Consider the following 14,693-nt stretch of genomic DNA (forward strand, 5'->3'; position numbering starts at 1 on the left):
CCGGGGGCTAATTAGGGGACGTTCAATATTCCTTAGTGTATAAATTAAAACAACGTTAGTGCCAGACAAGGTTTCAATTTGTCTCTATTTTTAGGACGTTTGTTGCTGTAAAACATCTTCCCTTCCTTTTTCAATTACGAGTTGTACTGTAACGCGAGCATGATTGGGAGATGATTGATTGCCATTATATATGATCACATTCAAAAGTAAGTTGTTGAATTCATCTGTTGACATCTATCTATTAACTACATAAGGCAAAGAAGGTTATTGCCTCCAAATTGTAAAAACCAAGAAATATTTGTCTCTGTTTTCAACATTTCAGTTTTGGACTTTCAAGATGTCTTAATCGTAATACTATTAATCGATAATCAACCATTCGTAAGAAGACGAGTCATCTCTAAAAATCAAATGATCAATCGAGACCAAGGATGTTAAATTTGATTGATTGTGTGATTGTATTCCAGTCCAAGACATTACAAACATTTATTTGACTTTATGAATGTTCCTTAAACATTACAAGCCTTGAGGCGACTCTAGATAAGCAGACGCGGCATTTTGATTGTAGCTGGTTGTATCCAGGTCAATGACGAATCTTTCGAGATAACCTCGATCTCTGCATTGATGACTTGATCAAGCTTCTTCATACTAGAACGCAGGCCTACTAATAATAACATGGTACATTTGTGTAGTTATTTATGTGAAGTCTGCGGTCTATGGAAATTTGTTGGAAAATTATTTTAAATTGTCTTTGACATCTGTTTTTGATTGTATTATTATCAACGGTTTTTTAAAGAGATACTTGTTGCGGGAGGCTGTAAACTTAAATATTGTTTGACATCGGATAGTAACATTACATTACGTCTTAGAATTAACCCTCAGAGCTTGTTATCAATGCATATCAACTCCCAAATTGTAAACCAACAATACGTGTAGGCCTACCAATGAACCTCTTTGAGAAATTATGAACCCCTATACACCAGTTCAGGCGCGCACCGGGCGCGCAAGTGTTGAGCACCTCGGCCATTGCTGAGGTAACATTGGCCTAGTTTTGTGCACAGAGACATAAGGAAACTATGTTTCTTTTCTCTTTTAATGGAAATTTAATGTCTTTCTCGCCAATCTATGCGATTTCTCTGACATGGCTGCATGATATGACGATGTACTACATTCTTGCAATTTTTCTTTTTAATTAAGCACAAAGGAAAATACTGAAATTCTGACAAAATCTCATTTTAGTGACTATTTATTGCAGTTTCCGCGTCTTTCCCCCCTTATTCACCCTAAGACAAGCACCGTTTTTAATACAATTCGATTTCTATTTAGTTGCAAATTTTGTATTCGGTGATCTTCATTAGTATATCATGATGTCCTGTTAAGGAAAATGTGATAGTCGTTGAGGAAAACATTTCATGTCCATAAAGAGTGAAAAGGAACATGATTTCCTCATGTCTTTGTGCACAGAACTAAGCACATGTACACCTCAGCAATGGCGCACGGTGCTCAACACTGCGCGGCTGAATTGGTGTGTAGATGGTATTGTCAAAGTATTGCGTCATCCACGAAATGCTTGCTATTAGCTTTCATTCCCATTGTGAAAGTGTGTTTGGAGTGGTACACTCCATGTCATGTTTCTAATCATATTGGGAGATCAACAAACTACTGTCCATGGATAAGTTGTATGCATCACATCACACAACAATAACGATATTGCAAAAACATGCAGGCCCCAGTTCGGCTTCATGCATTTCATGCAACTGAAATTATGACAATGCTAAAAACATGGACAATGCCTATTATGTATGAAATTGGAGCTCGAGTTTCAAAATGACACATCCTCCATTGCATGGCGATATTTCCGCACGTCAGCACTGAAACCTCAAGGTCAAGCTTTTCACAATTAAACACAAAAGTTATTCCTTTGTTACAAAAATGGCGTTACTTAAAGGCAGTGGACACTATTGGTAATTACTCAAAATAATTATTAGCACGAAACCTTACTTGGTATGGTAGTAACGAGTAATGGGGAGGGGTTGATGGTACAAAACATTGTGAGAAACGGCTCCCTTTGAAGTGCCATAGTTTTCGAGAAAGAAGTAATTTTCCACGAATTTGATTTCGAGACCTCAGATTTAGAGCTTGAGGTCTCGAAATCAACCATCTAAACGCACACAACTTGTGCAACAAGGGCGTTTTTCTTTCATTATTCTCTCGCAAATTCGACGACCAGTTGAGCTCAAATTTTCACAGGTTTGTTATTTATGCATATGTTGAGATACACCAACTGTGAAGGCTAGTCTTTGACAATTACCAATAGTGTCCACTGCCTTTAACAAATATGTCACGAGGAACGCTTTCAATGAGGTATGCTTTGTATAATATGACTGGTTATAAACAAGAAGGCACTGCATGGTGAATCATTGTAAGTAAAGAATATACATTTTCCCCTTTTCAGCTCCAAAACCAGAATTCTCAGAAATCTTAAAGGCATTGCACAACTTTGGTATTTGTCAATCAAAGACCATTATATTCACTTGGTGTACCTAAACATATGCATCAAATAACAATTCTTGAACATTTGAGCTCAATTGGTCATCGAAGTTGCAAGGGAATACAGAAAGAAAACACACTTGTTGCACACTTAATTGGCGGGCTATGAGATGCTCAATAAATGCTACGGGCGTGAAGTATCTAAGTGTTTAAAGCCATTGGACACTTTCGGTAACTAAAATAAAAAACCTGTGAAAATATAGGCTCAATCGGTCATCGGAGTCGGGAGAAAATAACGGGAAAACACACCCTTGTTTCCGCACGTTTCGCCGTGTCATGACATGTGTTTACTACAAATCCGTAATTCTCGATGTCGAGAATTGATAATTGTTTTAATGTTTTCTCAAAAAGGTAAGGCATTTCATGGAATAATATTCAAGAGAAGTCTTTTACCATTACATTCTGTAAACCTGTAAGTTATTTGTAAATCTGTGAACTTTTAGTTATTTTTCTGTTCCGAAAGTGTATAATGGTTTTAAGTGGTCTTTACCCTTTTCTCAAAAACTAAAAGAGGGAGCCGTTTCTCACAATGTGCTTTACTAACGACAGCTCCTCATTGCTCGTTACCAAGTCAGTTTTTCATACAATTTGTTTTGTTTTATAGTTTTACCAAAAGTGTCATGTGCATTTATATAAGGTGTTTTCATCTGCCAAAGATTTGTATGCAACATAGCTACCCCGAACCTTTGGAAATCTCTTCCGCAAGAATGTCCTCTTGCCCGAAATGTTGCTGAAAATCCATTCCTCACTTAAAGGCATTGGACACTATTGGTAATTACTCAAAATAATTATTATCATAAAACCTTTCTCGATTACGAGTAATAGGGAGAGGTTGATAGTATAAAACTTTGTGAGAAACAGCTCTCTCTGAAGTGACATATAGTTTTCGAGAAAGAAGTAATTTTCCACGATTTTTCATTTCGAGACCTCAAGTTTAGAATTTGTGGTCTCGAAATCAACATCTGAAAGCACATAACTTTGTGTGACCTTGGTGTTTTTTTCTTTCATTAATATCTCGCAATTTCGACAACCGATTGAGCTCAAATGTTCACAGGTTTGTTAATTTATGTTGAGATACACCAAGTGAGAAGACGGGTCATTGACAATTACCAATAGTGTCCACTGTCTTTAAAGACACTGAACACCTAGTGTGATCGATCATTATTACTATAAGTTGATTTGAATCAGCAGGACTTGAACTTGAACTAATATCCTTGTAAAAACAAGAAGATAAAAAAATACTTAAAAAAGCAAAAAGAAAAAAAAAGTCAGACATCTCAACAGCGTGACATCAGGTGAACCAAATAATCAGACTTGGTGAACAATTAAGTTACCATGGTACCTCGTTATGGCAACTACAGTTCGATTAAACAGGGGGAAATGAACCAAAAACGAAGGACAAAGAAGGAAGAAATTACGAGAGAAAGGGTAACAAACTTTTCCCAACAGCATAGAGCCACCATTTTTAATTTTAACAACTCTTTTTGGTTCAAAAATACATTTTTTACTAACAGGGCAACAAATACACATAAAAACATGTCAGCACTGACACCAATGATATAATAATAATAAGGAAAATCCAGACCGTGCTAGTCGTCAAGACGACCAAATTAACACCCACGTTTTGCAGTATGGGCCACTTAAACCGAACCACCTTTTTTAAGGTACACGTAAGTTGAAGTAGGCGATTGCGCATGTCTGGTTTTACTCTTTCTAACTGCACAGACTGCAGACTGTATAGCAGAAAAAGGACCTATAAATAGATTCGATTGTATAGGAACGCGTGACGCTGACATTGTTCAATTGCAAGAACGTAAAACCAACTTCAAATCCATTCAAATGAACACGGACATAAGGTTCACCAAATCCCGGGTAAATGTTTTCAAAACGAAGCCGTTAATAAACTCAGATTGTCGTCAAAAAACACCCGGGACACAGCATGCTAACAAACCTCTTCTAAAGAAAAGCGCCCCAAGCCTTTTGCAAAGTAAAAGTTATTTTTGGAAATCTTTTGTAGTTTGTTCCCATTGATACCCCTTAACATTATAGCAAACGTGACCAAAACCAAAGGGTACTGTTGTGGTTTGGGGAAGAGGTTTTACAACGTTCTGGTATAGATTTTATTGTCAATATTAACCATGTTCAACGTTCTGGTATAGATTTTATTGTCAATATTAACCATGTTTATAATCAAGGAAATACACCTTTGACAAATACATACTAATGAGCTGTAAATATTGATTTGTGTATTTAATCCTTGGTCTTATTCTAATTGGCTCGTTTTGTGGTATATTTGTGTATTTGTATTAATATTACTTTTATTATTATTATCAGGGGAAAAGGGAAGTCAAGTTTAATCACTCTCTATGTTTTTTTCGGATTCAAATATGATCAAATGAAGGTATACCTTGTTAAATACTCACTTAATATACGTTGATATACCTCAACATACAATGACTCAAAATATTACAAACTATGACATCCTTTTTTACTAAGTTGAATCACTTTTATGATTTACACGGTATCAAATAATGTAACAACAACATTAATACTTCTACAACCACATACAAAATGTTGTAAACCCACTAAATATTCGCTGATATTACAACAACATGCAATGTTAGGGAAAACCAAACTAAGTTGAATCATTTTTATGATTAGACGGAATCAAATTATGACAGAATGATTTATTCCCTACATCCAAACAAATCAAACGAAGGCATTTGTTTTACCCAATCAAAAAGAAGCGCACTAAACAGAAAGGAAATTGCACTTGATAGAGTAATCCAATCTGACGTTTGAACATGCTCTTGTCGAGTGCAGCGAATGCTCTTCAGTGTTTAAGGAGCAAAGTAAATGTGAAAGTCATAATGTTGCCTCGGGGTGGGGTGGGGGATACCTTATGTTCTACTTAAATAAATGCAAAATGATGACCAAATTACATTGTGACAATTTATCTTACTCAAATCAAAGTTTTTGTAGGTCGAAACCGGGAAAAAAATAGAGCATAGAACAAAACAAAAAATAGAAAATGCAAGAAAAACAAATCACAGGAGCAAAAAGAGATATGAAAAAGTGTATAATGCCGGTACAATCACGAATTTCGTGCCTCTTTGCATGTCGAGGTAATTGTGGAAATGTTGAGGTTTTTATTGAACACATAAACAGGTAGATGACAACTAGATTATTTTGTTTTTGTTTTTAACGTAACCTTTAGGAACATTAAACCACTGAAACATAAAACAAAACCGTAGCAGTCAATCTCCATACAACGGAAAACGTTAAAGGAACACGTTGCCTTGGATCGGACGAGTTGGTCTATGAAAAGCGTTTGAAACCATTTGTCATGACATGCATATTGGGTAGAAAGATCTTTTAAATGTAGAATATAATGATCCACACAAGTATCACTCAAAATTGAACGCTTTTCATCTTACGTCGCGAACTAACACAGTCGGCCATTTATGGGAGTCAAATTTTTGACCCCCATAAATGGCCGACCATGTTTGTCGACGAGGTAAAACGAAAACCACGCAATTTCGAGGCATATCTGTGTAGATCATTGTATTCTACTTTTACAACATCTTTCTAACCATACCGATTTTATAACAAACGGTTCATAGCGCTTTTCAAAGACCAACTCGACCGATCGTGTACCACAGGCAACGTGTTCCTTTAAGGGCGAGGTATATTTTGGGGAAATGTCAAAGACCAGTATCCTCTAAAAAAAGAAAAGAAAAAAAAAAGGCTCTAATCGTGTACCCCATCATACGCTAACATAACAAACCTGTGACAATTTGGGCTGAATTGGTCATCGAAGATGCAAGAAAATAATGAAAGAAAAACAACCACGGTTTGTGTGAACAGAATCGTGTGTTTTCATATGCTTTAGAATAGCTTCTGTTTTGTCAGATTTAAGTTTTGGGTGAAGAACTCGGTTCATTCAAATCACATTGCTTCAAAGAGGATTGTTTCTAAAACTGTTTTTTAGTATCAACAGCTCTCCGGTACTCATTGCCAATAAGTTAATAAAGCCACTGTTTATAGTAGTTACTTAAGGGGTTATGAACAAACTGATTCGCGGGAGAACGGCAACCAAACTGCCCACGGATATGGTTCGGAGTCAACGCCGACTGATCATTTTTATTAACGGCACTGGACACGTTTGCTAATTGTCGTAAACCAGATTGTTCACCTGGTTATATCCCAACATACGCATACATTCACAAATATCTGAAAATATAGACTCAATTGGTCATCGAAGTTGCATTATAAAAATGAAAGAAAAACACCCTTGTTGCAAATTGTGTGAAGATGCCATGGTAAATGGCTTTATGCATGAAGTCTTTTTTGAGTGAGAAACTACCTTTTTCTCGAAAACTACGTTTCTTCAGAGGGAGCCGTTTCTCACAATGATTTACACTAACAACACCTCTCCATTGCTCGTTACTAAGTAAGTTTGTGTACTAACAATCAGTTTGAGTAATAAATAATAGTGTCGAGTCCCTTTAAAGGCTTTAGGTATCGAGATAAATGATTAATGAAAGTGGGTGTAGCACCTTGCGGCCGGTAAGCTAATAGTCACGGCCCTCTGCTAGCCCCCTCAGGTATTCGGGTTAAAAGTAGGCCTACCCAGTTTCCAAACTCCACTACTTAATTTTCACCTTGTAAAATCCTTAAAGGATTTGGGTACTTTTTCAAAATGTCCACAGATTTACATTAAACTTACAGGGTTTGAAGATAATGATAGTGGAAAGCTTCCCTTCAAATATTACTAACTAAAGTTGTGTAGTTTTTGAGAAATGAGTAAAACAAGTCACAAAATTATTTTGGTCTCATGAGACCAAGTTATTTTAGCATGTAAAATCCCCTTAACCAGTTATGATATTATACCAAAACCATAGCATAACTGGTTAATACGTTTGTACATGCTAAAACTGTGACGACAATTATTACGTTTACTCATTTCTCAAAAACTACAGCACCTCAGTAAGTAAAATTTCAAGGGAAGCTTTCTACTATCATCATTTTCAAACTGTGTAAGTTTAATGTAAATTTCTGGACATTGTGTTTTTTTTATTAGGAAAAAGTACATAAATACTCTTTAAACAATGTGTTTGTGTAAGTTGGTCGTTGCTGCTGCTGTTGTTATTGCTTTTGTGGCTGTTTTAATTTAAAATAATTTGTTGTTTTATTTTGACTTGAGACATGAGATTATCTAAGGGGCTGATTTTTATTTGAGCAAAATTAAATGCCGATGTTTTTGTCTGAGTATCCACAATCACAATGCTTAAAATAGTTGTGAGGCGTTACTCTTGGAAATGTTTGTTTACGGTGTATTGAACCGCTTTAAGATTGTTTGTGTTATTTTCAAGATTGTTTTAATATTGTTAATAAATACAAAATAAGTATAAATATAAAATAAAGTACAGGAAAAAATACGATGCTCTTTTTATGTATCGTTTAGTGTCATATGATATCTGTAAACTCCCAACGGATTACGCGCGGTAGTTATTAAATTGAAACGCGAAACTAATTATGGCGTTTCAGGGTCTAAACTTCTTGTCATTCTTCGTTGGACTTGGGGGTGTACCTATATTCCACAGCCACAAGACTGTAGTGATAACTGATCCGCGAATGATGTACCCAACAGTGACAGAAGTGTATACTAATTTGCCAGGAAACGATGTCACTTTGTATTAAATCGATGAATCTGAAGAGCCTAGAATTTAATTTCCCGTGTTAATTTCAAGAAGTGAGGCAAATCGTTGGGGAGATGTGTTTCAGAGGACAAATTAATAACAGAGTCCCTTCGAAGCATTTATCAAGCTAGCATAAGTAGTCAGCAGTTAATGGTGTTGTTGTGATTGAGAATCATACAAGTTGATACTAGGTAGAAATCATAAACAAACTTAATAAAGCAATTATTTTTGCGAAGTAACACTGCCTTTTGACCCCACAAAATGCCGTGCCGCGTTCACGACGTTTAAGGATTATGTACTTTTAAAACTACTTTTCAACCATTTTGCACTTCATTACAGACGGTTTTAAACGTCAATGACCAACTCGACCGATCCAAGGCAACCTGTCCTTTTAAGTGTGAACTGAAAAGGGGACAGACAATGGAGCGTCTACAACTCACAATACAACTATGTAAGCTTTAACCATGTCTGGGAGCGATATTGTTTGGGGTTGCTCTGTAGAAAAACAAAGCAGGTGCAAACTTTATAAGTGGGCGGCGAAAATCATGGGCGGGGCAACCGTTATGCATTAGCAGTTTGGGGGTGTAGCGAGTTTCAAAATAGTGTCAGCCAGAGAACTCTGGGTGCTACGGGGGTATATTTGAAATGTTGTTTGACCAAAGTGTTTTATTTACAACAACACAGGGAAAACTTTCTGCATCCTGCACCAGTGTTTCATTCGTGCGAAGTTAATTAGTAAACAATATTTACTGTAAATGAGATATTTTTTAAGGAGTGAGAATTTAAAGTGGTGGCATGATACGGAAACTATTCCCCAGCACAGGGACAGCAAAACAAAAAACAAACAAAACCAATAACGTGGTTTAAAAAAATAATCACATGATATACAAACAAATTTAAACAAATAAACACACACACCCACACAGCGGGCACATTTTGCAAACTTGCCGATTACTTCAAAAATGTATAACTATATTAAAATAATAAAAAAGGCTAATAAATAAATAGCACTATGAAACATTGGTCTGTTCGTTATGCGAATATTTATGGTATAATTCTTATCATGTTAGACTGTTTTTGGTGGCTGGGTAACTTTGTTCATGAGCAGTCTAGTCAACATAATATGTAATTATGTTATATCAGTCGTAATCACAACCAGGATAGAAGGTTTCAAAAAACTTACCAGCCATTTCGTCATCATCATGAACTTGAGAACTCTGAGCTAAGCGTTCTTCCAAGCAAGAAACATATATATCCTCCAAAGATAGTTCAACAGCCAGAAACAAGACAGGATTGTAGGAAAATCTGACTTTGGGGTGATTTTAATTTAACATGGTCCACAGAATGGTACAGCAATGGCGCCCAGAAACACACTCACATTGCCTTTCGCACTTTGTTCTCAAACACAAATTCCCTCTCCTACACTGTTAGGGTCAGCGTACCATAGACGCTCACCGAAGCGTATTGACAACGTCAAAAATAGAACTGTTTTCAAAAGGTTTGGTAGTTCTGCGGTTCATAGACTGCTCTATAGATAACTCAACCAGCGGAACTTGGTCCACATAGATGTCAACAATTGTTGCTATATACCACTCACTGGGACAAAACAGTGCTATTTTGGGGGCTGGACAAATATTTTCATCAAAATAAAAGTGAAAGAATGAAATGGCCCTGACGTAGTAACAGAGGTTTTAGTTTCGCATGGGTGAAGGTTTATCAATGTCACAATAATAAAGTCCACACAAATGATATTGATTAGAAGTTGATGACAAACACAACACAATTAAAACACAAGTAATTAACTGTATTTGTTAGTCATTATTTTGGTATATTAAATTGGTATAAGTTAGAAGAAAAAAAAAAATAATAATAATAAAACAATTTGCTACCATTTACAAATTGTTGAGTGCCCATTATGCGGTATGGTAACCCCCACACGCACTCCCTAAAAAAAGGAAATGTGAAAACAAGTTACTTGTGACGAATATGTCAAACTTTGTAATTGGCATGGCAATCCAGTAGCATCAAATGCATCACTTCAATTGTCCATTCGGACATCCCGGCAAATAAACTACAATGAACTCAGTCTAATATGAAGAAATATAATTATCAAATTGATATGTTACAAATTATATTTGATTAACTATACGTTCTCATCTTTCACTCAATATATATTCCATTACTTCAACTCAGGCTGTTGGCCAAAAAAAAAAATAGAAAGGTATATTTGAGCTTTCAAATTCTGAACTGGAAATGAAGCACTTGGTTGATGATTTTGCATCACTTGGAGCAGTGACTCAAATAGCGGTCAAACAGAAGTGAAATTCGTGCATCTTTTAATGAAAAATCAACATTTGCTCCGAACCACCTACATCAATAGCAGTGCGTGTTCATACTTGGATGTTATGCTCGCTCCCCTTTTTCTTCCCACTTCTTTGATGAAACTCTGCTAGCTCGAAACGTCAATTTTTGTTATACGTGTGTTCGAAGTCCTTCATTAATTCACATCATACTAATTATCGAGTAAAAGCAACAAATGGTGTAACTATCATTAAAGGCAGTGGACATTATTGGTAATTGTCAAAGACTAGCCTTCACAGTTGGTGTATCTCAACATACGCATAAATAACAAACCTGTGGAAAATTGAGCTCATGTCATCAAACTTGCGAGATAATAATGAAAGAAAAACAAAACACCCTTGAGTTGTGTGCGTTTAGATGGTTGATTTCGAGACCTCAAGTTCTAAATCTGAGGTCTCGAAATCAAATTCGTGGAAAATTATTTCTTTCTCGAAAGCTATGGCACTTCAGAGGGAGCCGTTTCTCACATTGTTTTATACCATCAACCTCTCCCCGTTACTCGTCACCAAGAAAGGTTTTGTGCTAATTATGTTGAGTAGCTACCATAGTGTCCACTGCCTTTAAACACGCTTCAATGTCATATTTCGGTAACACAAAGTATATTGATCATTTGTATTGTCTTTTGTTACATTTTACCCAGAGAATTAGGACAAGAAGAATATTGTTAAGCTTTAGCAACCAGTAGGTCTATACCATGATGTTATTGAGGACTTTGGAACCAGTAAACCTATTCAGTTGTATTTTAAGGCTTTGGATTTTGACCCTTCTTGGAAAATAATAACGCCCGTTATCATGCTGATGTTTGAACACGGTCATTTCACTCACCTTCAGTTAGTAGGTTACGTGAACCTGTCAGAATAAAGGCAACATGTTGATGTGGTGAAGATGAAATATTTCCCACATGTCCTGATGTGAATTATTGCTGACTTGGTGATGTGTACAATACATTGATCATTGATCCTATTAAGCAGGGGCTCTTAAGCAGGGACACACCCCCACCCCTCACCCAAGCCTGTTTATTTTTTTTCCTGCGTTTTGTTGTAAACGTGTTGTTTCGTAATTGCCCCCCCCCCCCAATTTAGTTACACAGTAGTGAGGTTGTATGGCTTCTGACTGGTATGGCTTCCGAACAAGGGTATTGACATAATGATGGGAAGACCGGCAACATAGGACTAGCACTCTAAAAACTTCCGGGTGAGAATTACCCGGATTTGGGTCCAAGGGGGCCACACCCATTTTTGGGTCCGTTTTTATGTGACCCGGAGTCTGTGTCAATGTGACCAGAAATTTGGTTAAAAGTGGGGATTTTGACTCGGATTCCGGGACACATTGATACGGATTCCGGGTCAAACTGACCCAGAAATGGGTCTAGCCTCCTTGGACCCAAATCCGGGTCAATTCTGACCCGGAAGATTTTAGAGTGAGCTCTGGTCTTAGAGTGCCGTCACATTAATCAGTAGGTGGTTCAAATCATTCTCTAGTCAAGAGAAGTTTTGACTAAGTTTGTTGTCAAGTATCATTAATTAATAACAAGGGAAACTGACTTTACACACTTTGAGATTTTATTTTTGATAATAAGGCGAATGGCAGACTTTAACCACTTCAAAGAGCTGCTTTCCTAATATTGTAACATGGGTCCTATGTTTACTTTTAATCAAACTTCATGTTTTGCTATGAAGTACAATCTGTGATTATTTTTATTTGAGATAGTTTTAAAGTGCGTCTCTGTTCAAACTCAAAATCTCAGATTGATGACTACCAAAGACTTCACTGCAATTCACTGACCAATCAAAAGTTCCATGTACGTTACTTTTTTCACCAACACTAAAATAAAACTATGTTTAACAATAGTTCAACTCTTTGTTTGTTTCCATTTTATCCAGAACATCGACTGGTGACCTTTTGAGCCTCCACATTGAAAACAGGTACATTATGAGTGACTGGCAAAACATGATGAACAAATTAGAGCCGTGCAAGGAAGAAATACGTATCGACTGCAATCGTATGTTTGCGCATTCATTCAATAAGCAAGGATTTTTCTCCCGTGGTGGACGCCGTTTTCACCTTAAATGATAATTTCCCACAACGCAGAATATTAGCTTTCGTGATTGATTATATAATGAAATCAGTATAATATGAAAAGAGTAACTTGGTTTAAAGAAGGTTGCCAGGAACAAAACATCAGCAACATTTGAGAAATTGGGTTGGTTCTAAGTTTTGTGGAGGTTCAACAACCCGACGTTTCGATTTGTTTTGCACTATCTTGTGGTATTTCTATTCTACACGGTTTCAATATAGAATGATGGTAAAAAAAACATTGCTCTATGATTTAAAAACTTGAAAACTCTTAAAGCTGACAAATTTACTCTGGTAAATTTAATTAAATACAACCGCATGTAAACAGGGGGAATCAAAAGCATTTAAACTTACATGAACTTATTGCCTCAGCGTAGTAAATTTTACGCTAAACCATCTGCCGGACGAGCCAACTTTAATATCCACAAACCAATAAACGGGGTGAATTTCACGCGTGCACTGCGTCCGCGCAACCAGATTAAGGGACCACTCGGCCAAAAACCGCTCGTGTTAAAGGAAAACGTAATAATCCTCGACACGCAATTTGTCCCCTTCCTGTCCCCGAACCACTGTCTCTACTGCTCTAGTGGCTAGGCTGCAACGGCGACTTGTCACCCATCCATAACCAATCTTTCCCCTGAGGTTTCCTTCCGATTTAACTGTTTCAGACCAAGAGGGATTTTTTCCCCTGACGTCTTAGTTTGATGAAGCGGGTGTTACTTACTTCGAAACGCAGCACACTGTGATTATTAGTGTGAAATCTCCATATCAATCTAACATTTTTAAGAGAACCTGTGTTAAATGAAAAGTGTAGCTCTCGACTCATCTAAATTGAAATCTCGCGTGGGTTTGATGAGGTTTTTAATCATGTTCTTTTAACGCAGTCTTGATACCTCACGCGTTATCACATCTGCGGGGGTGCGGATTTTGTGTTATTTAGGTTTGCAATTTTACAAGGATAAGTAGTGGGTATTATGGTATTAACAGTTTCAATAAACTTAAGTCGATGTGAAATGGGGGTCAGACTGAGTTCAAATGTGTGTTTGGTGAAATGAAAACGAATGTGAGGTTTTCTAAAGTTTGAAATGACAACATGCAATCAATAAATTATTGTTGTTTACCAACTTTTTCATTTAAATTTGTCTCAATCATGAATTAGCCGTTTTTATGTTATTTGAGTTCAACGACATTACATTTATCTTCACAAGCTATTATGGATTTATATCCCTTCTTAAATTGAGCAAAATGTCGTAAATCCTCACCAGTATAAACACATTTCCCCCTCCCCCACAATGTTTGACGTGAAACAATATACCACATATTTCTTCAAACACTGCGGACTCATTGTGTCCAACATACCATTTCGTCCAACCCATTTTGTCCGAAGAACCATTGTGTCTGACGAATTATTAGACAGAAGTGTCTGTTTATTTTTGTTATTTGTTAAAGTATAATACCTTCATTGCACCAATTTAAATAAAAAAAAAAAGACATTTGTACAATGATCATAACGTTGAAAATAATGACAAATGTTTTGCTTAGCGACTGATGCGAACTGTCTAACACGTCGTGTCCATTCTGTCAATACAAATCTTGAGGAAAATGTTTAAACGCCAATCCTTTTAAATAATTCATTTTGTGGTACACCACTTATAAGGACGATTGTTGTACAAAGGCCCGGAATATATAAATAATTATAATTAATCGTTTTACCTCAAACAGTGCATGAGTAATTTAAAGTTGTTTACCGGGTATAATTGAAATTTGAAGCTTGCAAGAAGTTCGGTTTAATAATGGATGCGAAATTGAACAGGAACAGTACAAAATGGAAACTGTATCTACAAACCATTAAAAGGCACTGGACACTTGTGATAATTACTCCAAATAGCTAGTTGTTAGCATAACAACTTATTGGCAATGAGCAATGGGGAGATAAAATTGACCGTTCTCTGCATAATTGATTTTTTTTTCCCCGTTTTGTAAAACATACTTCGGAACGCTAGATGG

At 36.5% G+C, this 14,693-nt stretch overlaps 1 protein-coding gene across 3 annotated transcripts in view; it reads right to left on the reverse strand.

The window, feature by feature from the left end:
- The window catches only part of LOC139948997 (uncharacterized), a 121,337-nt gene that overhangs the window by 44,995 nt on the left and 61,649 nt on the right, over nucleotides 1-14,693 (reverse strand). The window contains exon 1 of one of the 3 annotated variants that reach the window (XM_071947384.1): nucleotides 9,433-9,769. The exons of the other annotated variants lie outside the window; for them this stretch is intronic. Within the exon in view, the coding sequence (XP_071803485.1) occupies nucleotides 9,433-9,453 (21 nt within the window). The 5' untranslated portion in view covers nucleotides 9,454-9,769. Of the gene's footprint in view, nucleotides 1-9,432; nucleotides 9,770-14,693 lie in introns of those variants that run through there. 3 annotated transcript variants of the gene reach the window in all.

The sequence above is a fragment of the Asterias amurensis genome, chromosome 16 (assembly GCF_032118995.1).
Source record: "Asterias amurensis chromosome 16, ASM3211899v1".
NCBI lineage: Eukaryota > Metazoa > Echinodermata > Asteroidea > Forcipulatida > Asteriidae > Asterias > Asterias amurensis.